This window comes from Callorhinchus milii, unplaced genomic scaffold, assembly GCF_018977255.1.
Source record: "Callorhinchus milii isolate IMCB2004 unplaced genomic scaffold, IMCB_Cmil_1.0 Scaffold17, whole genome shotgun sequence".
Classification (NCBI taxonomy): Eukaryota; Metazoa; Chordata; class Chondrichthyes; order Chimaeriformes; family Callorhinchidae; genus Callorhinchus; species Callorhinchus milii.
The window spans coordinates 3,960,735-3,983,297 of record NW_024704758.1 but is presented as its reverse complement, the minus strand read 5'-3'; the positions used below and the strand labels follow the sequence as shown (position 1 = coordinate 3,983,297).

At 47.9% G+C, this 22,563-nt stretch overlaps 1 protein-coding gene across 1 annotated transcript; it reads right to left on the bottom strand.

Moving 5' to 3' along the window:
• Window positions 1-454: 454 nt before the first annotated feature.
• On the bottom strand, window positions 455-22,510 carry LOC103174848 (cleavage and polyadenylation specificity factor subunit 6). The gene is made up of 9 exons (XM_007887430.2): window positions 22,371-22,510; window positions 16,854-17,060; window positions 15,958-16,061; window positions 14,696-14,841; window positions 6,391-6,922; window positions 5,308-5,423; window positions 4,751-4,904; window positions 4,073-4,263; window positions 455-2,579 (listed from the first exon to the last, which is right to left on the bottom strand). Exons 1-8 carry the CDS (start codon window positions 22,422-22,424, stop codon window positions 4,074-4,076), a joined length of 1,503 nt encoding a protein of 500 aa, XP_007885621.1. The 5' UTR covers window positions 22,425-22,510; the 3' UTR covers window positions 455-2,579; window position 4,073.
• Window positions 22,511-22,563: the final 53 nt, after the last annotated feature.

Here is a 22,563-nt window from a genome sequence, read left to right as displayed (position 1 = left end):
CATCCATTTTATACACATCGATGTCCCACAAATAGTCATGGAGTGAGTGACCAATTTTATTTGAGAGGATTGTGGGCCAGGACACAAGAACAGAAAAACTCCCTTCTCTTTTCGAGTAATACCACAGAATATTTGACGTCCACCTGAACAGGCAGATGGGACCTTCGTTTAACTGCTCATCTGAAGGACGCACCTCCAACAATGCAGCATTTCTCCAGTGTCAATCTATATGACCTCCAAGTCCTGATGTGGAGCTTCAGCCCACAACTTTCCACTCAGAGGCAAACTGCCAACTGAGACATTGGCACAGGTGTGAGAACCCACAGGGAGTTTTGAACAAAAGAAAACACAGCCAATTAATCAGGAATCTACTTTTTAATCTGTTTGGGTCTATTTCCAATGTTCTGTCACTAAAATATGTACAGTAACGATCTACAAAAAACATTTACAACGCTTTCATTTTAATTTTTTTTAATTCCACAGTAAACGCACGAGCCGAATACAAAGTCACCGACAAATCTTTGTCCTTAAATTGGTACAACTAAAAAATTACCTTCTCATCGTTAAAAAAAAACAAAAAACAGAGAACAGTCAAGATTCAAACCCTGAAAGGAATGCTAAAGCTCATTCGTCGCTTCTCCCTTCTCTCTCTCTCGTTCCCTTCCTCCCTGTCCCGCGCTTCAGTGTTGGGAAACTCTCTTGAAGCCAAACCAGCCATTGTTGAGCTCGCTGCATGCCTTGTGGTGCTCAATACCATTGCTGTTTCCAGCCAGCCAGTAGGTGAAGGTCTACACTGATCTTGGATGCAAGTTGAGGTCAGCCTTTCAAAGGGAATGCGCTTTGTATTCTGCACGGCTGAGATTTGGGATTAGCATTCACAAGCACCCCGGCCCCCATGACATGACAAGCCACAATCTGCTGCCTCAAATCCAGGGAGCCATGGCTACAGATCCTTTCACTCACCCCCATCGCATCACCATTGGTTCACCTTCTGCTGTTACATTGCCCTTTAAACTTGCTCTCCCTCGAGCACTTGAAAGCAAAGACTGCAGCTCTAAGCCAGGCACAAGACAACTGGACTGGCTGGTCAAGAGCGGGGCTGCAGTACCTGCCATGAGGTGTCCCCATGGTGCTCAGTAACATTGGAAGTCAGGTCACGCTACCTCCATCTAGTTGAGGGTGAAGGGATACATGCTGCGTGAAGGGGTATATTGGTGGCTTCCTGTTCAACACAAGGGCAGGAAAACAGCAAGTTGTGACCCATTGGGTTGCGGATAAGGGAGACAGCACAGAGCAGAGGCGGGATTTCTTTGTGTTTGGGTCTGGCTTCCCAAATACATGACGTTTGCCCCCCCAAGTAACATTTCAATCCTGTTCCACTCCAGTTGTCAAAGTAAAAGTAACTACTGTAAATCTTCACTCAAAGTAAAATACCCGGGAGTTCCCGGGAGATAGATTGAACCTCCTCCCCTTTGGCAGTGCCGAGCAGCACGAGAAAGCTGGCAGTCAGTTTATGGGGGGGTGGGGGGGGGGGGGTGGGTAGAAAGGACCTGGCAGAGGAGGGATAAAAAGGGCTTTATGTGCTTTAACTGATCTAAAATAGTAAATAATGAGGAAACGTAGTACAATGTGTATCCTGTACCATTCAGGTTTCACACCTGTAAAAGATTTAAAAGTTTTCACTCTGCTTGAAGTTCAAATTTGAAAGGGGGTAATGTTTTTTTTAAAAAAAAGCTTTCCTTCCCCCCCATCCACACCCCTCTCCCACTCCCCCTCCCCCACCAAACCCACCACCACCATCTCAAAAGAGAAAAGCCCACACTGAACAAAGCTGGAATAGACATCGCCCAGACATGCAGGGGAAAGAAATTTTCACAGTGAGAGAGCGGGGGTGGGGGGAGAGGGGAGGGTTATATTCACCTACTCCCTCCCAACACAAAAAAAACATGAAGACTGCTACAAATATAACAATGATGATCAAAAGAACCATCACTTTGGGAAAAGAGAAGAGTATTAAAACTAATGGTGGTGAGGGTGGGCTGCGGTGGAGAGAGGGGCAGAGAAATGTTCAGTTACAGCGTCCCATCCAAGGCAATGCACATCAATGTAACGTTAGAGGATGACAGGGGTCTCTCCTGTCACTGTCCTGTGTCTGACTGTGTGTGAAACACACTGGGGCTCGGAGCAGGGTGGATCACAGAGTCAGGCGCTTGGGTATAAGCCAAGGCTGTCGGGCAACACAGAATGAATCCCACGTTCTCCTGCCTGATCCTGTAACTTTCTAAACTGAACTCAGAAAAAAACGAGGTCTCGCTCTCTCTCTCTCTTTAAAAAAAGAAATTTGACATATACAATTGCTGAACAAAACCAATTGTTCTACATAATAGCAGACATGGGCTCCAGAGCTCAATTCTATTGAGAATATTTGTCCCGTAAGCGGGCCTTGTGCACAGCTATCCGCGCACACCTCATCCTAGAATTCAGCTCTCGTCTCCACTCGTTTCAAAAGATCTTCCTGATTTTTGTTTTTGATTTTTTTTCTTCTGATCCGGGATCTGTACAAAGGTGAAAATCATTCTCTGTGGAGGAGAGAGAGAGAGAAGGGGGTAGAGAGAGAGAGAGAAAGAGAGGAGGGTGGGGGAGAGAGGAAGGAAGAGAGACAGCGAGGGGGAGAGAGGAAGGAAGATGTTTATGTCATTTGATGTAGTGCCTTTCACTTCTCAAAGTGCTTCACAGGATTTATTGTAAAGTGGAGTGACTGTATGTTTTGTAGCTGGATGCGGCAGACAATTTTCTGCACAGCAATGTCTCCAGAAATAGCCATAAAGTGAGTGACCAATTTTATCCAATGGATCGTTGGCTGGGACACCAGGAGAAACTCCCATCTCTTTTCGAATAGTGACATGGCATCTTTAACGTCCGCCTGAACAGCCAGAAGGGAACCTGGTTCAATGTCTAATCCAAAAAGTGATATGCTTGGTAGTAGACGTCACCCCCTCTGATGGTCTCTAGTCCAGTTCCTGAGTCAGACGGGTCTACAGGAGTCCAGGGCACTGAGTTGACAGGCCTGTCTGGCTCATCGGCAGTACTTGGAAGGGTAAACCAGTCACTGGGGGCAGGGAAACCTCCCGCTCAGCTCCTGTTAACCCTGCAAGCCAAAGCCCTAATGGGTAGGGTGGTCCTAGGTGGACAAGCAGCAGGAAAGCTCGTCAGGCAGTCCTCTCAATGGCAAGCTATGTGGTTTTAGCTGGTTAGACCAGTAATTATCCCAATGCACACTCTGGAGTCCCCAAGCCTTGGCTTCTATCACCTTGTGCCAAATACTCTCCAGGATTAGATATACAGGAAGTGCACATTCTCAGTTTGGCTTGGATACTCTTAATCATGGTGATGGGATTCTGCACATATCACCCGGCCGATCAAATAAAATCTGAAATATGGCACCTCCCACAATGCAAGCTCCCCAGCACTACACTGGCCCCAACTCAGACTGTGAGCTCAAAGTCCCTGATCCGGGGCTTCAACTCATAAGCTTCTGGCCAGGCAGGGAGAGTGCGTGTAAATGAACAACAGACACTGGGCGCAGTGAGATCATAAAATAGAGAAAGGTTTCACAAAAGTTTGCAAAACAATTTAGTTCCATCGGGAGATCAGAGTTTATAATATTCCTTGCATTTGATGTAGCACCTTATCATGTCTTTGAGACGTATGAAAGTGCTTCACAGAATATACCAAAAAGTGAATTGACTGTATATTTTGTGGGCAAAACGCGGCAGCCAATTGCGCACAGCGGCATCCCACAAACAGTCGTGGATTGAGTGACCATATTATTATTATTTTTTGAAGGGATTGTTACCTCCAGAAAAATAATCCACCATTCGACTATTAAGCGGGTTCCTACTTACTGCTAGGTAAACAGAAGTGTGTGCGTGTGTGTGGAGTAACGAAACTTGCCTAACGTTTGGCCGTTTGGGAATTGAACCCAGGTCCTCTCGCGTGCGAGGCGAGTGCTCCAACGCTACAGGACTCTACAGGAATTTCTCAGATATCTCCTGCAAAGCCACTCGCTCACCTTAGCGATGCCGGTATTCCCTCTCCCGATCCCTTTCCCGGTCCCGCTCCCGGTCTCTGTGCCGATCCCGTTCCCGGCTCCTCTCCCGGTAATAGTCTTCGTGCCGGTCCTCGCTGTGTGAGCGCTCCCGGTGCCGCCGGCTCCGGTCGTGGGAGCGGCTGTACTCCCGGTCACGTGACCGCTCTCGCTTCCTGCATGCGGAGAGCAAACTGTCAGCCCGCCTCTCCGAGGGTCCCACCCACTCGCTGAGACCCCGCCTCTCCGAGAGTCCCACCCACTCGCTGAGACCCCGCCTCTCCGAGGGTCCTACCCACTCGCTGAGACCCCGCCTCTCCAGTCCCTCCCGCTCTGAGACCCCACCTCCCCAGAGATCCCACCCACTCAGAAACCCCTCTCCTCCTCCTACAGACCCCACCTCCCCTGAAACCCTGCCTCCTCCCCTTCCTCCTCAGCACACCTGAGTCTACCTGCAAAGTCTAAAGCTCCCTGACACTGCCCGTGCACACTCCCTGGTCAGTGACAGCACAGGTAAGTGTGGTAGCATTGCAGCTGGAGCACAACATCTAAAGATCTGAACACAATCGCATTTGGCCATTCAACCCCCGGCCCCAGAAGACCACCCCCTGCCTGACCGGCCCTTCACGTCACCCACTGCCGGGAGCTGGAAGTCACGTTCACCTGGACCCTGAGCCGTAGGACTTGGACTCGATGCCGTGGAGACAGTCTTGCAGGGAGCTGACCAGCACTTTGCAGCGGTCGTCGGCAGCGACCTTGGACTGTCTGATCAGAGCGATCGCGGTCAGCAGGGTCTCAATAGCATTCCCATAGTCTCCTGGAAAACACAACCAGGAAAAGCATTTCAGTCCTCTAAACCTCACACAGCAGCTTCCCTCCTCCCCAGGCACAGAGCCCCCAACCCCCACCAACCCCTCCATCGCAGAGCACCACAACATTCTCCCTTTCTTCACAGTGATCCACTGTTTGTAACTTAGTGTTAACACTGAGGGAGCTCTTCCGGCGCTCCAAGATGTCTTTCCTTCCTGGCGCTCCGAAACAACCCCATAACTCTCCACAACCCGCCCCTCCCCAGCTCTCGGAGACATCCCCCTCTGCGCTCCGAAACCCCCCCATCTGTGCTCTGAAACGCTCCTCCCCGCTCCGAGACCCTCTCAGCATTCCAAGGCGCTGCCGTGCATGGCGGGCGCTATAAATAGCCAGTTGTGGCGGTTGTTGACCTGTGCTGGCTCCGGCCACGGCTTTGGAGATGGCGCTGCTGGAGATGGCTCGATTCTTGTTCATCATTTCCTCAAACTCGGCCTCAGTCAGAGGCGGGCCCACGGGGTCCAATTCTCTGTGAAAACAACAGCGCGAGAGAGGAAATATTAGAGAGCACTCACCCCAGCCTCCAGTCCAGGGTATAGGGATTGGAATACTGCACGGATTCTCAGAATGATAATAATAATCCTTGCATTTGATAAAGCACCTTATCATGTTTTCGAGACGTCTAAAAGCGCTTCACAGGATATACTGTAAAGTGAATTGATTTGTGGGCGAAACGCGGCAGCCAATTGCGCAAAGCAGTGTCCCACAAACAGTCGTGAATTCAGTGACCATTTTTTATTTTTTATTTTGAAGGGTTGTGAGGTAGACAACAGCTCCAGCATTCAAATCACAACTTAGGAAATCATTGAGCGAATGATAACAAAGCGTGATGGACTCCGGTCTATTGGCCTCGGTTTACCTAGCAGTGAGTAGGAATCCGCTTGTTAGTCAATTGGCAGAACTCTTTCCAGAAATAATAATCCTCCAAAATAATAATAGTCTCAATGACCTGATAAGGCGCTATATCAAATACAAGGGTTATTATTAATAAAGGTGGAGAGGTAGTGTCGAGTCAGAGGGATGGAGCTCTATAGTGAGAACAGAATGGCTGAAAGGCAACTGCCGATGGTGGGTAGGGGACATGAAGCAGGAAGGTGCCCACTGAGTGGAGGGAGAAGCCAGGTTTGAGGTCACGGAGGTAAGATGGGGAGAGACCGTGGGGGGGGGATTAGAATGTTAAGATAAAACTTTGGTCAACATATTTAATCTTCCTTCATCTCTGTGTTCCCTACCCTACCTGTTAGGTGTAGGGAAAGGGATTGCGCTTGTGTGCTCCATACTTAAATTGCAAGCCATATGTTGAACTCTCAGAGGTTCACTTTGCAGTCTTAACCACGGTGATGAACTTCTGTGTGTGTCAGACACCCGGCTCAGTGACCAGTCCTATTGCTAAGAGCTTTGTGCATGTGTTAGTGCCAGCAGCAGTGTGCACCCACCTGACACGTTTGAACTCCTCTCGGTTATACTGAGGTGGTGGTGGCCGGCCAAAGGGATCCTGAGGCAGTGGGAGGCCTCTGTTCTCCGGGGGAGGCAAGTTGTTGTTCGGGGGCACAAAGAAGGCCGGGTTGATGTGAGGAGCCGGTGGCACGGCCCCCGGAGGAGGGACCGCTAAGTGAGGAGGAAGGCCAGGAGGCAGAGGGGGAACCATAGGCCCGGGAGGGCCAGGCCGCGGCAGGAAGGGGCCGGGCGGGGGCAGAGGACCGTGCTGCATCTGATGAGGGAGCGGGCCATATCCGTGAGCCGGGGGCAGTGACATTGGTGGGGGCGGCAGGCCGGGTGGGGGGAGTCCGTGCGGGATCTCTCCGTACGGAGGCCGACCTGGGAACTGGAATGCCATGGGCATCTTATCTCTCCTGGGAGGGGCCACTGCGTTCTCCGCTGGGGAGGGGCCTCTCCGGGGCAGCGGCGAGTCCCGGTGATCTGGGGAGCTTGCAGAGTCGTGCGACTGGCTTCTCTGTGGGTTCTGCCCTGTGGAGACACAAAGACAGAGCGTCAGCCCCCAAACAGTCAGCATTCTGGTTAGGCAGCAACACAAGGCAGCGAACGTGAAGACCGAGCTTGCATTTTATTGTGTCCATAATAACCAAAACATCTCAAAGTGCTTCACAGTAACCGCACCAAGTGCGGCGACTGTTTTGAATTGTAGAAAATGGACTCTCGTGGAGTCCTGCAGTGTAGTGGTTAGAGCACTCGCTTTGCTAGAGAGTGGACCCAGGTTTGATTCGTGGATGGGGCGAAAGCTTAGGCAAGTTTCCTTACTCTACACACCTCTGTTACCTAGCAGTAAGTAGGAACCCGGTTGTTAGTCAATTGGTGGATCACTTTCCAGGGTTAAAAATCCCTTCAAAAGAACGTTGGTCACTCAATCCACGACTGTTTGTAGGACACTGCTGGTAGCAATTGGCTGTCACGTTTACAGTTTATTCTATGAAGCGCTTCGAGATGTCTTAACGATGTGATAAGGCACTATGTTAAATGCAAGGATTATTATTATAATTATTATAAAATGCAAAGCAAAGCTCCACAAAGAACCAAGAAGCAAGGGACCAGTTTGTCTGGTGGATTGTCGGCCATGACACCAGAGGATACTTCCTTCTCTTTTCCAATAGAATCAAGGGATCTTTGCAAGCACACAGAGCTTGGTTTTAATGACTTAACTGAAGGACAGCACCTCTGACAATGCAGCACTCCCCCCAGTACTGAGCTGGAGGGTCAGTTTAGATTGTGAGTCTCAAAGTGGGCTTGACCTCGCAACTTTCTGACCCAGAGGTGAGAGCAGTATCGTATCCAATACCCCTCCTCAATGAGCAGTGCACTGACAAATCAAAGGTTGCTCACCCAACACACTCCAGCCTCCTATGAGCTAGCGTGCCAATGCTGGGCTCCCTGCCAAACACAACAGACAATTGTATCCAAGACACAATCAACTTGTAGCTGAGCCTCTGGAAGAGCAGCAGCTTCAATCCAATAGATTGTGTTTCTCTCTCTCTCTCTCCCACAGACCTCGACTTGCAGTAAAGGCACTCCCTGATTCTGCACTACTGACGCCAAGGTCTCAGTATAGAATCATCTCTCCATACTGTTCTCTTCTTACCCAAAGCAACCAGTCTCAGTGTGTCCTGGGGTAGAGAGTGCGAAAATGCCACAGGGTTTTCACTATCCATTATCACTAAACAAGGAGGAAGGTACAAGCAAGAGTGAGTGTATGATAATAATAATAATGTATGGTGAGGGTGCCTACCCTCACCCCACGGACACTCACTGTCAATGATCAGAAGGGCAAGATACCAGCTCCTGAGGTCTGAGGGATTGAGAAACTGAAGAAGAAAGCAGTCAAACACCTTCAAGAGATGACTAAAGCAAAAAAAAAACTTGCACTTAAACAGTACTTTTCCTGTGGATGCGCTTTGCAGCGACAGATTGGGAAGCTGAGGAACGTGATAGAACCGAAGTAGATTGATGGTAAGTGAAAGGAGGTAGATTTTTTGAAAGGGTTTGGATATCAAGAGGGTGAGGAAAAGTCTGAGATGGAAGGGGCTGAGAGAGAGGCGATATGGTGGTTAATAGCTCGGCTACTGGTGAGGCTGAGGGAATGTGCACAGAAAATCCATTTCTTTAGTCATGCCGCAATCCAACCCAGCCCCCGTGGTTTCAAATCGTTCTCAAAGCAGATCATGTAGATAGCACCCCCCACCCCACACTGCCTGTCTACTACAAATCCATTCACAACTTACCCCCAGCACCACTGTACATACGAATGTAACAGTTCATAAACTCCAAGGGGGAAGGCTTTGTGACGGTAAGATATCAACTGGCACAAGAGTGACTGGTTTTATTCAGGATACATCAATTCACAGACAATACATACGGTCTAAGTGTATATAGAATGTCAGTGTCACGAGGACTGCCACAGCTAACGAAAGAAGTTTCTCAGCAATTTAACACTGAGAGAGCAGCAGGTCAGAGTTAAACCTGGGCCAGTTCATCGACCGTGACAGACAATAGCTGAAGTGGGTTCAGCCTGGCCAGAAGATGTAGTTACAGAGTCCAACACGGAGCATTAGTCCGCGGCCCCTGAGGGCTGTGGAGTTAGTGTGAGCTTTAACACTGCACATTTCCATCCGGTTGCTCTCTCCTAAATGCAGGCATCTCTCTCTCTCTCGCTTCCTCTGTGTGACACAGCCTCATTCAATGCAAATATTTTGGGATTTGAATGTTAGAGGCATGTAACAATACAGGGATTTACTTTTTCTGACAATGGTTCAGTTTTTTTCGACGGTTAGATATCAAATAATAATAATCCTTACATTTGATATAGCGCCTTATCACGTTGTTGTGGTGTCTCAGAGTAGACTGTAAAGTGGATCGACTGTGTCATTCACAATAAAGGGGTCACAGAGAATGGCACAAAATCTACTGAAAGCCTCAGGCAGCCCCGACTCCGCAAGACTGCACCAGGAAAAGGCTTCAAGTTGATCGATTCCTCTTCACAAACTTGACAAGTCTGTCACAAGCTGCACTCGGCAAGAATCACAGAGTTTTACACTGCAGCACGGAGGCCACCACATGAGTCAAAAAGGAAATTAGAAGATGGAAACGACAGAGTAAAGTGCGAGTAAGACAGACACAGGTCAAATCCCACAAACGTGGCCAATGTGGGATTTGTTCAGCACTGCAAAGTCAAAGGCAGTAACCACCCTCCATTGCAGGACCCTCTGCCCCTCCTGTACCTCTTTGAATGTTGTGGGCGTTTCTGGGACAGTAGAGAAGAGACTTGTGTTGAATACAGAATAAATCTTATTTTATTCTAAATCGCTTCAGATTCATATTGGTTTTACTTAAGATCTCATTCCTCACTCACATCACAGCCCTCTCACCAACCTATTATCTGTCATGGTTTACAGAGCCACACCGATAATTCTCATCCGTCCGTTTATCGCTCTGCTAACTTGGTAAAGTGACTTCTTGTTGCATCTGCCCTGTGAGGTCCAAATGACAGACTAGGCCTTTACTCACAAGTTTGCCTTAACCCTTCCTCACCATTCTCCCCAACCTCTCTCTGAAAGTGCTGATTCTCTGACACTAGTTGCCCTTAGCACAGTTAAAAACAGTAGCAACACCTGGTTATTTTTACCAACTGCTTATCTCCTAGCCTGGCTCATTTGGTAGGACAAGACCCCCATGTGGGGACTTTCAGCTCATAGTCTAGACTGACACCCCAGTGCAGTGCTGGGGAAAGTGTTGCATTGTCGGAGATGCCCTGCTCAAATGAGATGTTAAACCAAGGCCCCGTCTGCCTATTCAGGTAGATGTTAAAGATCCCACGGCACTATTTGAAAAGAAAAGGGAGTTTCTCTTGGTGTCCTGGCCAACAATCCCTCTGATAAAAATGGTCATTCACTTCACAGCTGTTTGTGGGATATGCTAAGCACCAAATTGACTGCCACTTTCACCTACAAAGTACATGGTCACTCCACTTCACAGTAAACCCTGCGAAGCGCTTTGAAATGTTTTGCTGACATGCAATTCATAATATCAAATGTAAGGGATTATTATTCTAACTGGATTGATCTCAGAGCAGAGAACGCCACACCTTCCCCTTCCTTCAGAGGGCGTCACTGTACATTAAAGCTACCAATGTTTTTAGCAGCGTGGATTTGCAAAGGTGCTTTTACTGAATTGGACATTCTCAGCGATTGACAGAGTATGAAGACAACAACAAAATTACATTTGTATAACAATGGGACATGTTAGATTTCCACAAGGCATTTGATAAGTCTGGTTGAGAAATTAAGGCACCTGGCATTAAAAAGCAAGTTGGGTGACATGGATAGAGTGGTAATTAGATGTTTAGGTTAGATGTTGTAAGTGTGGTGTCCCAAGGATCTATCCTGGAACACCTTACTATTTTCCATCTATAATAATATTTGCAAATGGGCATGGCGGGGGGGGGGGGGGGGGGAGGGAGAATTAATATCTCAGTGTGCTCCAGAAACCAACTGAGAGGAAGACTGCAGGATGAGACCATCGCAGAATGGACAGAGAGGTGTCAGTTGCAGGTTAATGTAGTAAAGTGTGAAGTCGTACATTTTGAGAGAAAGAACAAAGGAAGTTTACCTTAAAAAGTAAAGTTCTTACTGAGATACAGAAGGACAGAGTGGAGCTTTTTCCCAGTGGAATTGAGAAGGCTAAAATGGGATGTAATAACAATCTTCAATATTCTGAAAGGTTTTGAGAGTAAATTGTGGCCAAGTTTACGTTGGGAAAACGGTAAAATAGGGGGCAGGATTGGTCTGTGAAGAGCAAAAGGTGAAACATTTCATACAGAGGCTTGTTAGAACATAGATATTTTGCCAAAAGTAACTATTGAGGCAGAGTCCATAGTACTGTATTGCAAACAGAATTGGGGAAACATTTGTAGTGGAACAATGTAAAAGATTACAGTGACGTAGCTCCACTGAGGAAGTGGCAACAGCCATCAAATGTTCTAACAATGTTCTCACATTTTCAAGATGAAGGCAGATAGATATTTATTAAATCAGGGTATTAAGGGATATGGGGCAAGGGCGGGTAGCTGGACTTGAGGTACAGATCAGCCCTGATCTTATAAAATGGTGGAACAGGCTTGAGGGGCTGAATAGCCTGCTCCTTTTTTTTATTTCTAACAAATCTCTATGTAAAAATCATTCCCCCTTCACTCCTCCAATGGCCCTATTCTGTAATTAACAAGGATTCCACCACACGAATGAAATACACGGAGATCAGGAAAAGATACGTCTCCCTCCAACCCACTCAGGAAAACCATGGGATGGTCTAACTAGACTTACCAAGCTGTAATCTATCTAGCATTAATCATCTGCAGAGCCCTGTGCCCCACTCCCCTACATCCCCCCAGACCCTGTATCCCCTACTAGCCTGTCTCTTCCCCCAACCCCCACCATTACTGCCAACATATGGCTGAAGCTTAGCCAGCAGCAATGCCCTATGTGCATTAATTCAGTTGCCTGTTGTCTCTGGGGGTGGGAATTGGGTGGGGGGAGGGGGTGCGGCAGAGGAAAGACGAGCAGCAACTCTTAGGTCAGAATTACAACACTGTGAGCACTGAGCAAGGTGCTGAATACATGAGCAAAAGGGCATTCAATGTAAAATTGAGATTCTTTGTGACCCTCTCAGCTGTAAGAGGAATTGGGAGCCGTTGCCCTTCCCTGTGTCAGGTCACTGTCTCCATGTTGCTTGCTTCACCCTCAGGCGCCTTTACTTTATGAAGTGTCTCGTCACCTCTGTATTACAGGCGGCCCCGACACTGCAGAAATTGCTGCAAAGTTGGGTTTAATGCAGGGCAGGATTACCGTGTAAGTGTCTATACACAAGAGTCTTCCCTTCACGGTCAGGTGGAACAAACAAGAGTTCGAGAGAAGCTGGATCTATTTGGAGTGTGGTGTAAACTGAACGCTCACTCAGGGGTGTAGTAAAAAGATATTTACCAACAAAACAGTTTCACAAAATCATAGAATATTTACAGCATGGGAGGCCGGCTAGTGTTACTGCAAGTCAGACACACACGTCTTCTCAACTCAACCCGCTCAGTAGCTTGACAATCCTCCAGTTACCCACAGAGCAGAGTAACCAACCCTCAAAATAGAAACTGCTGCATAGAACAGGGAACTCTGTCCAATTGTTTGCAGGTTTTAAACAGTAGTCACTAATAATACAAGCAAGTGATGTGGAGTTACACAAGGCACCACTGTGAGGAGTGGCATCAGCAGCATCATTAATGTGGCAACGTCTCTCAGACAGGTCACAAGATGGCTTGTGTGGAAAACGGAAAGGTCACACATGAAGTGAGTCAGATTGTCTGAGGCCAGTGCTGGAAGCACAGTTACAATGTTCCATGCCTGAGCTGGGAACTCTGGGTGGCTGATATGGGAGAGTTCTGATCCAAATGAATATTAAAAGGTTCAAAACAATAATCAAACATAGGACATTGGCTGAGAGGAGTTACTGTGTGTGAGAACTGGATTATATCGTATCTACAGTACAGAAACAGGTCTATCGGCCCAGCTAGTCCACGCCAGAGTTTATAGTCCCCACAAGTCCCCTACCCTACTCGCTGGCCTCTCCAAAATCACTCTATTCCCCTTGTGTATGATGGATTAAAAGCAGGAGTTAGTTTGACACGAGGCGTTAACAGTTGCCATCAAAAGAGCAGGAGTAGGGGCGGGCAGGGGAGGGGACGAGAATTCTACTGCACATTACTCTAATCTCACAACATCGGCCATAAATCCCACCTAGCCAATGTCAACTGCACTGAGCAGTTAGAACAAATAACGGAACTCTGGATATGTCGGCATATCGTAAGATTCACAGATTTAAAAGAATTCATTGGTTGTGGATTCCTGTCCCCATCACAGGACAGCAAACAAAATAACACAACAGCAGCAAGCTCAAAAAATAAACAAACACTTGGAGAGAAATCCAGGGGGAGGGGCAGGGAGGGAGCAGAACATGTGGAATAGTCTGTAACGAGGGACATTCTTCCTCTGTAAGCGAGTGCCACAGGGCAAGCTTCGTCCTCAAAGTACAATGTTCCACTGAGGGAACTGATCAGATAAGAGTGCGTTTCCATTCAGAGCAGAGTTTGAGTATTGCCCAGTGTATTTATGAGACAGGAGGGGGTGCGACAGAGCCAGCCCCTCTCCAAATGGCAGAACAGGTTAAAGAGAAGCATCACCACGTACGCACCCACAGACACAAGGCAAAAACAAAGCCAAATCAGATTGCAGGTCTGTGGACTGCGGACATCTCGCTCCCTCCCTGCACACAGCACAGAGAGGTCTCAACACAACACATCTCTGTGCCACAAACTGCACAAAGACAGATTTTATTGCAGTAACCATAGATCAGTGCGTTCGGGGAACAAACCGCGTCGGTGCCGAGCGGGTTATCACAGCGAGAACAAGTTACGCTCAATTGGAATCACATTTCCAGCATTGCATTCAGTTAAAAAACAAGAGTTCACAAATGTCCACGGAATCGCAGCAAGTCAGTTCACATTGTCACAGGGGAGAAATGTCAAGTGTCAAAACCACCATCACCGCAGCGCTGGACTCCACTAGCCAGGTCACCACACCCCCCGGGCAAGTGGAGCCCAGAGCTGACACGGACCTCTCCCAGAACCAAGCACCCCCCGCCCCGCATCAAATTGGCCAGCAAATAAGACAAGGGGCGAAAAGACTTCCCTGGCATCCAATCCAAAACCAGGGGGTAATTTTCACACTATGAGTTGCAAGTGTGAAACACAGAATCAATTGCGATTTAAGGGGAGTGGAGGAAAGGCAGGGAATAGGCCTCGACCTCACAGGGCAGAACAGGCTTGGCGGAGCTGAATGGCCTCCTCCTGCTCATATATCCTGAAATGGGGTTTGGACAGTTGCTTTTTGGGGAGCAGCCGGGGGGGAAGAAACATCAGTGGTTTTGATTCCCTCGATCTCTGTGTGCCAGTGAAATGACAAACAATTTAATATTCATCAAAGGTATTTGGTTGATCAGCCAAACCCAAGCAGTAGAACAATGCTTCTATTTCCTGCCATTCAACCAAATAACCAGATACTTTGTCACATGAGGCCAGTTCTGGCCACCAGTGACCAGCATCACACGGGAAGGAGTTACCGGTCACTACAAGCCCACAGCTTTGCAGAGAGGTTAATGGAGATCGAACGTGAAGAATTTCCAAAGATTTACTTTTCTTGGACTGGGCTTCAAACTGGTTGAGGTTCTGTTTATTGCAGGGCATGACCTCCGGATGCTGGCCGTGTAGTTCTCGCTGGGGAAGCAGCTCCATGAGGCGTCGGACAGAAGATTCAGATCCCAGATAGACTTCCGCAAACCTGCCCAGGAGACGGAGGGGGGGGGGCAGGGGGGGTGGAGGGAAGAGAAATAGACTGGTTACTCTTTAGTGGACAGTCAGTATTTTTCATTTCAAGTCATTCTACATGGAAACAGAAAATGTCAGTGTAGGAGGCCATTCAGCCAGCCACTTCTCCACGTGCCTTTAGCCTTTAACCCCAAATCCCAGCTCTTTCTCCCCACCACATACACACACAGACTACTCTCTCCCCCTCCTTGCGTCCCACTGCTCTCTCCCTCTCACCCCCATGTCCCTTGATGTTTTCACTGATCAGCTGTTTATCCAATTCCATTTTGAATGAGCCTATTAATCCAGCCTCAATAGCCACTTGAAGATGAATTCCAAACTGCAACCAGCCCGAATGAAGAAATTAAAGTTTCCCTTGATTTGTGTGCTGATACTCTTCAGCGTCACATGCTTCACACACGTCATATAATGTAGTGAATTGACTGTATATTTGTGGGCGAAAAGAATTAAAAGAATCCTTGTAAAGCAAATAAAAGTCAGATTATCGAAATCGTAAAGAATTTACCACCACTGGTCAGAGACAGCTTGTGCCCCTAAACAACCACAATAGATCCCCCACACCAAGCAGATAGCATCTTCAATCTTGTTCACAGCAGTAAATCTCAAAGAATGAAGAGTTATTCAACAGAATACAAAATCACACCTTTAAAACAATATATCAAGGCAGCAATACAAAGCCAAATGGATTTTAAACAGCTGTCAGTCTTTCAGCCTATCTACCTCCACATCCCAAAGTGCCTCTGAATCGCTCCCTCCCTCACCTCCTTCAAGGTGCACTTCAAGACTTACCTCTTTAACTGCACTTTCAGTTATCCCTTCCCTTGGCTCCGGCCTCAGCTCGGGTGCCAGCACTGTCAAATGCCTTGGGACATCGTTCTGACGTGAAAGATGCTGCATAAATGTAAGTCTGTGTTGTAAACAACACAAACTAACAAACAGAACTCTTTCTTCTGTTTGAGTTTATGAACGCAGTGAATTTGGGATGTTTTTGTCACCTTTCTGCCTCCCTCCCCATGATTTTATGGTGTGCTCTGTGGAGTCCCAGGCGCGCAGACTTGTGCCCACTCACCCCTTGGACTGCCCGTTGGCTCTATTTTCGTAAAACTTGATCTCCAGCAGATCCTGCACCCCCACCGAATGCACAGCATCAGCCACGTCCTGGTCTGTTGTCCACTGCAATAGGAACCAGGGAGTAACGATCATTAGGACATAGAAAGAAATGAAGAACTGGACTTCCCCTTAACAATCCCCCTCAATTTGCTTTCAAGCTGAAGTAGGACTAGCGCCCAGCTCTCAGCGTGTGTGTGAAGGGCCGGACACGGCGACACTCTCCTGGCTGGGATGCTCACTCTGTCCCAACATCAGTGGCTGAGCCTTGTTACTCTGGTTCTCTGGAACTCGCTCCCAAAATCCTTCTCCCCGTACCTCCAAAACCCTTGTACGAACACTTCTCATTCCTGTAGTTTTGGGAAACTTCACAAACCTCAAAATCTCTCTCCTTCTCCCTCTCTGCTCAGTAACTCCCATTGCCTTTGAGCAGTGCGTTGAAATGTTCATCCAAGTAAAAGGTGCCACAATGGACACCAATCAACAACCCCCCACCCCACCCGACCTTTCTGTTGACTTGTGGTTAATTTTGCACGGACCAGTTGGACTCTTGCGTGCTAAACATTGTGAGGTGCAGGTTGTCAGGTCACAGCCATAACTTCCTATACAATCTATGCAGGAAGTGATTGTGGTACGGAAGTCAGCCATTTTATAGCATGACAAGCAAGCAGAAAGTGACACCAGGCCAGCCACTTGGGCTTTGTGGCCAATTATAACCAGAGGGTTGGGTTCATTGACCTGAAATGACTCTTTATAATGTTATGTACAGTATTCATGTTCAGGCTACTGCTCTCAGGGAATAAGGAGAGAAAAAAATTCTAGGCCTCTCGGAAAATGTCTAGGAGTTGGAACACTGACCCAGGTAAGGTTTCCCACGTAGACGGCCTGTCGTTTTCCTCCGTATGTGTAGACAATGGTGGGCCTTGCGTTGTCCGATTTCTGGGGCTCCCCCGCCGCCCGCGGGATTATCTCATCGTAACTCGGCCCATCGTGTGCGTTGCCATCCCCTGGCGTGATCACGTCATCGTACAGGTCAATCTGATCGTTAGCAACATAATCAGTCTCCTGAAAGGGAACGGGATGTTTTACTCTGAACGCTGGGAGGAGGAGAGAGGTACACCAAATCTATGTGACTGACCCCAACCCTAGGAAGTTCCAGCCAGACCCGAATAGTATGCAATTGACCAACTGGAGCCCCATTCCATAAAGGAAATGTGCTATTGAGGCTACGTTCAGAAGTGCTGTGGGGGTTCCCCAACCCCTCTTTGCGTATCGCACATGGAGACTGTAACTAGAAAACTCAGACGTTGAGGAGCTTCAGCTGAAGTTTCAGACAGCTGTGACTCGCATTGCCAACCAAGGATCGCAATTCCTCAACCTTACAACCATCGCTGTAACATTTCAGATTGTTGCGGTTTGGGAAATGTTTACAATCCAGTCCATTTCCTTTTAAAAACTGCAGAAAAACCGCCTTCCGGGTTGAGAGGGAAGTGAAGGAGTTTGCACTTACTTTCTCTGTGAGCGTCCATTTAATTTATTTTTAAAATACAATAATCCTTACATTGATCTGGTGCCTGATCCAAGTCATCAAAACGTCTCACAGTGCTTCACAGGATTTACCCTAAAGTGTAAAGTGTAAAGACTGTGTATTTTGCAACAGCCATGAAGTGAGTGACCAATTTTATTTGGGCTCTGGGAGAATTTCAGCCTAGACTGTGAGCTCAGTCTCTATGACTTGAACACCCAACCTTCTGACTCAGAGGTGTGTGTGCAATTGACTGGGGCAGGCAATTAAGGACCAAGCTTCAACAGTCCTAGTCTGATGCTTAACTGCAAAGCTCTTTCGAGCCTTGGATTCTTTTCCTACCAGGGATACAAAATCTGTCCCTCTCCCCCACAGTTACAACAAAATGACAGAACACAAGACGCACCAGGTAACACACACCCGTTAGTGTTGGCAGCACCTCGAACACTGTACCTCATTCATTAAGCTTCACATCTACTCCGAGTTACTAGGAGCTCCACGACCTAACCTCACTGCACGACTATAAAAATGCCTGGAAGAGATATTCCGAACAGCAACTCAAATACACATCAACCAACTTTTCCCTCTCAAGCTGAGAAGTTTAAGGGATGACCTGAACAAGACTGTGAGGGTTGTAACGATAAATACTGTAGTAATGGAGGATGTCTCATCAATGACCCAGGAATGAGAAAACACAAATTTAATCCGTATTAGCTTTCAAGAGGGAACTAAATACATATCTAGCGGAATCACTAGCATGGGTTTTGAGGGTCTGGAGGAGGCAGGTCAATAGGACTGAATGTATTGCTCTTTCAAAGTGTAACTACGACACAACAGGCCAAATCACCTATCTTCTGCTATAAAGTGGTGCAGTTTGATCACCGAAAACATGGGAGGGGTTAGGTTTTCATTTTACACACAGGACCATTAGGACACAGAATTTTGTACTGAAAATAGAAATTGCAGCACAACTGATAACAGCTTTCAAAGGGGAAGCCTGGCTCTGCGGTAGCGCTCTCACCTCTGGGCCAGAAGGTTGTGGTTCAAGCCCCATGTTGGGACTGTGAATTTATATAGTCGAGGCTGACAATCCAATGCAGTGCTGGGGTTGGGGCGATAGGGGGGGTGCTGCATTATTGAAGGAACCTTCCTAACGATGAGACTTTAAACTGAGGTCCCGTCCTGTTTGCCTGTTTAGGTGTACGCTAAAGATCCCATCTCACTATTGGAAAAAAGAAGGGATCTTCTCTCTCCCGGTGTCCTGGCCAACATTCCCCCTTATAAATTCCTCATTCCCCCTCTGACTGTTTGTGCTTCAGTCGTGCTGTGGGCAAATTGGCTGTTGAATTTGTCTACAAAACACAATCATGAAACTAAAATATCAATTGCTGTGAAAAGCATTGAGAAGTTTTGACCTGATCAGGAGCTGTATCAAATGCAAGGATTATTATTCTAATCAATTCTCATTAAATTGGCTAGCGCATTCTCCTAAAAAATACACATTATATCTTGCGAGGGAGTTCGAGACTTCCTTCTGATGTGAAATGCGCAATATCAAATGCAAGTATTATTGAACATCTCATCCGAACAATGGCGCTGCTCACAGTGCAACTCTCCCCCCAGCCCTTCACTGGAATGTCAGCCCCGACTGTGAGCTCAAGTGCCGAGTTGAACCCACAACCATCTGCCTCAGAGTGTGGCTAACTGAGCCAGGCCAACACTGAATTCAAGCAAAGCACATCGTTACATCACAAAATCTCAGATCCATCCCATGTGATGAGAAAAAAACTCGCTGCTCACTCCATAAAATGCAGTGACTTAAAACAGATAATGACGACACAGACATGATGGGCCAAATTACCTTCTTACATGCTGTTAATTTCTCTAAAACCAGAGGGAGGGAAAATCCCCAAAGTCAACCAGAGGCAACAACTTCCAATATTAAACAACACACTTCCTACACAAACCACAGTCACAGCATCACAGCTGACTACACAGGTGTTCATTTGATATAAATATCTTAATCATTCACTGTAAGGGTAACACATGCGGAAACCCATCAACGTGCCTAATATTATCCAGTCAGTTTCAAGTAAGTATGCCATTTACATTTTGGATACGATATTTTTTTGGTGGGAGGGTCAGCCGGGTGTCCGACACGTGCATAAACCCATCACCAGTCCTGAGAGTATTCAAACCAATCAGAGCTCCTTGCAACCCACCTACACATGGAAATTCCCGAGTGATTTATAGGAATGGAATGCACTCTCTCAGCCTCAAGGGATGCATCCTATCCACCCAATTCCGGAGAATACTTTTGAAAGAGCAAATCCAAATCTGCAGCTGACACCCAGGGCTTCTCAGTTCTGCAAACTACATTGTCTGAACTACACAATCATAATTCTTGTATTTGGTACAGCAGCTTATCATGTCAAAACACTTTAGTGTTTACAGCAACATGCTGTTACTGAGTATTTACAGCGAACACAGCAGCCAATTTGCACAAACAGCACTGAAATGAATGACCTGATTTATATGGGAAACTGTTGGCCAAGACACCTGGAAAAAGTTTTCAAATAGAGCCGTGTCCACCTTAAACTCAATGCAGATGGTTGCGTTTCTCCCCCTCTCTCAGAAACTTTCTCTCTGCCGTTTATGACCTCAGTTTAACGTCTCATCCAAAGGATGGATAATAGCTAATCTAATTCAATGAAAGCATACAGCCTTGGAAATTGACGAGATAGTATGGCATACTGGCCATTTGAAACATTCCAGTTATGTGAATTCTTTATTGATTTGCTGGATCAGAAATATTAAAAGAATGGTGGCAGACGTGGAGAGAAATAGCAATACAAATGGTGCTGCAACATTCCAGGATATCTGAAAGAATTGCATCTCTGTAAATTGTTGATCTCACAAATTTCACTGTCCCCTCTCTCCCCTCCCCCTTCCAGCTGCAGTACTTTGTACTCAGCAAATCCTCTAATGCATTTTGGAGACTGACCAGTAGAGACTTGCAATCCATGACTTTGCATTCTCTGTGCTAACCCGCTGCATTTCATAGTCTCTATAAATAATAATAATATAAAGCAATTCTAGTCACAGCAAGAATAAAAGTCTTGAAGAATTGCACTATAGGATTGCTTCGCCTTAAAGTAGTAACCTCCAAGGCAGAAGGTTTGGAGTTCAAGCTCCACATTGGGTCTTGGGTTCATAATTGGTTGTCGCGTTTCACCCACAAAATATATGGTTAATTCGCTTTACAGTATATTCAACTCATGCTGTGTACAAATGTGTTTGCCTATAATGTACACTTGATGCTAATTGATATGAAGCACCGAGAGACGTTTCGATGGCTTTGATGGCTTTGACAGCTTGATTACAGCAACTCCTTCCTCATCGGCCTTCCCAAGTCTTCCCTTCACAAGCTGCAGATCATCCAAAACTCTGCAGCTCTCACACACCAGGCTCCGTTACCCCATCGCTCCCACCCTCGCCCAACTCCACTGGCTCTCCATCCCTCAGAGGATCGAGTTCAAGATCCTCCTCCTCACCTTTAAGGCCATCCATGGCCTTGCCCCCTCCTACCTCTCTGACCTGCTGACTTGTTACCCACCTGCCTGCTCCCTCCATTCAGCGGGCTCCGTTCTGCTCCATGTCTCCCACCCGACCCGCCCTACCATCGGTGGCCGGGCTTTCAGCCTCTCTGCCCCCACACTCTGGAACTCCATCCCACGGTCCCTTCGCCTCGCTTCCTCCCTTGCCTCCTTCAAGGCCGGTCTCAAGACCTTTCTCTTCAACCGTGCCTTTGGTCTCCCTCCCACCTCTCTGCCTTCCTTCACCCCTCCCCCATGCTTGAGCCCCGACACCCGACTGTTCAGCGCTTTGGGACTCCTCCCGACGCGAAAGGCGCTCTACGAATCGAATTTTGTTGTTGTTGTTCGAAGCTGTAGGCACGATATCAAATTGCAAGATCATCTCAAATCCAAGCTTGGGATACGGATCAGAGTGAGTCCGGACTGTGTCCCAGTCGAGTATGAATTCTTTTCACACAAAAAGAGAACAGGGGATTTTTCACTTGAAGCCTTACATTGAGATAGATAACCTCGAGATCCGCCGAACCTCGTTTGTTTATTATTGTTTTGCTCTCTCCGGGTTTATTTGGTGCATACGGTGGGGGGGGGGGGGGGGGAAAGAATAAAACGAAGCCTCTCCCAAGAGGGTACGATACCCATGTGTGAGATGGTGGCCACTAATTTCTGCACCTCTTCCACACCTCAAAGTCTTGGCTGATTCAGGGAGATATTTTTGGACCAAACCTGTACGTGAGGCGCTGGATGGCTGTGGGTTTAAGTGGATGAAATGGTTCCCTGCTCTCCCCTGGAGCTCGGGGAAAACCGAGAGAAATGTTATTTCACATGAACTGTTTTCCTAATAACACACACACACACACGCACAAAATTCCTGTTCAACAAATATATTTCGAGCCTCGGCCTCGACTGGGGGCAAACTGGGCGTCGCGGCTCCACAAATGATGATCTGCCCCGAGGACTCGTCTTAGGCCCCGAATCCCCGGGCTCGAGTGTGTTCCGAGGCCAGCGCTGGGACACAACCACCCAGGGCTCCAGCTCCGGGCCGCTCCGGCCCCCGGAAAGCCCCCCACCCCCACTCCTTCGGCTCGGGGGGGGGGGAGGGGCGGGCCAGGCCGGGCCACCCCATCACTCGAGTTCGCGGCCTTGAGGCCTGCGCCACAGCCGCGGCCTCGCGCTCCGTCTGGGCCAACCCCGGGCCTGAGACCCCCGTCGCTGCCGCCCCCCGTCCTCCACCCACCGCGGCCGCCGCTCACCCACCTGATTAAACTCCTCATCCGCGTAAATGTCGATGAGATCCGCGCCCTCGGCCATTCCCGCTCTCGCAGCAGCGCCGCCGCCACCCGGACAATTACACACCCGGACCGGCTGCGGGGACGGACCAGAACCGCGTGCGACACCCGGACACAGTCCGGGGACGGACCGCACTTGTGCTTCCGCTTCAGGACCTGAC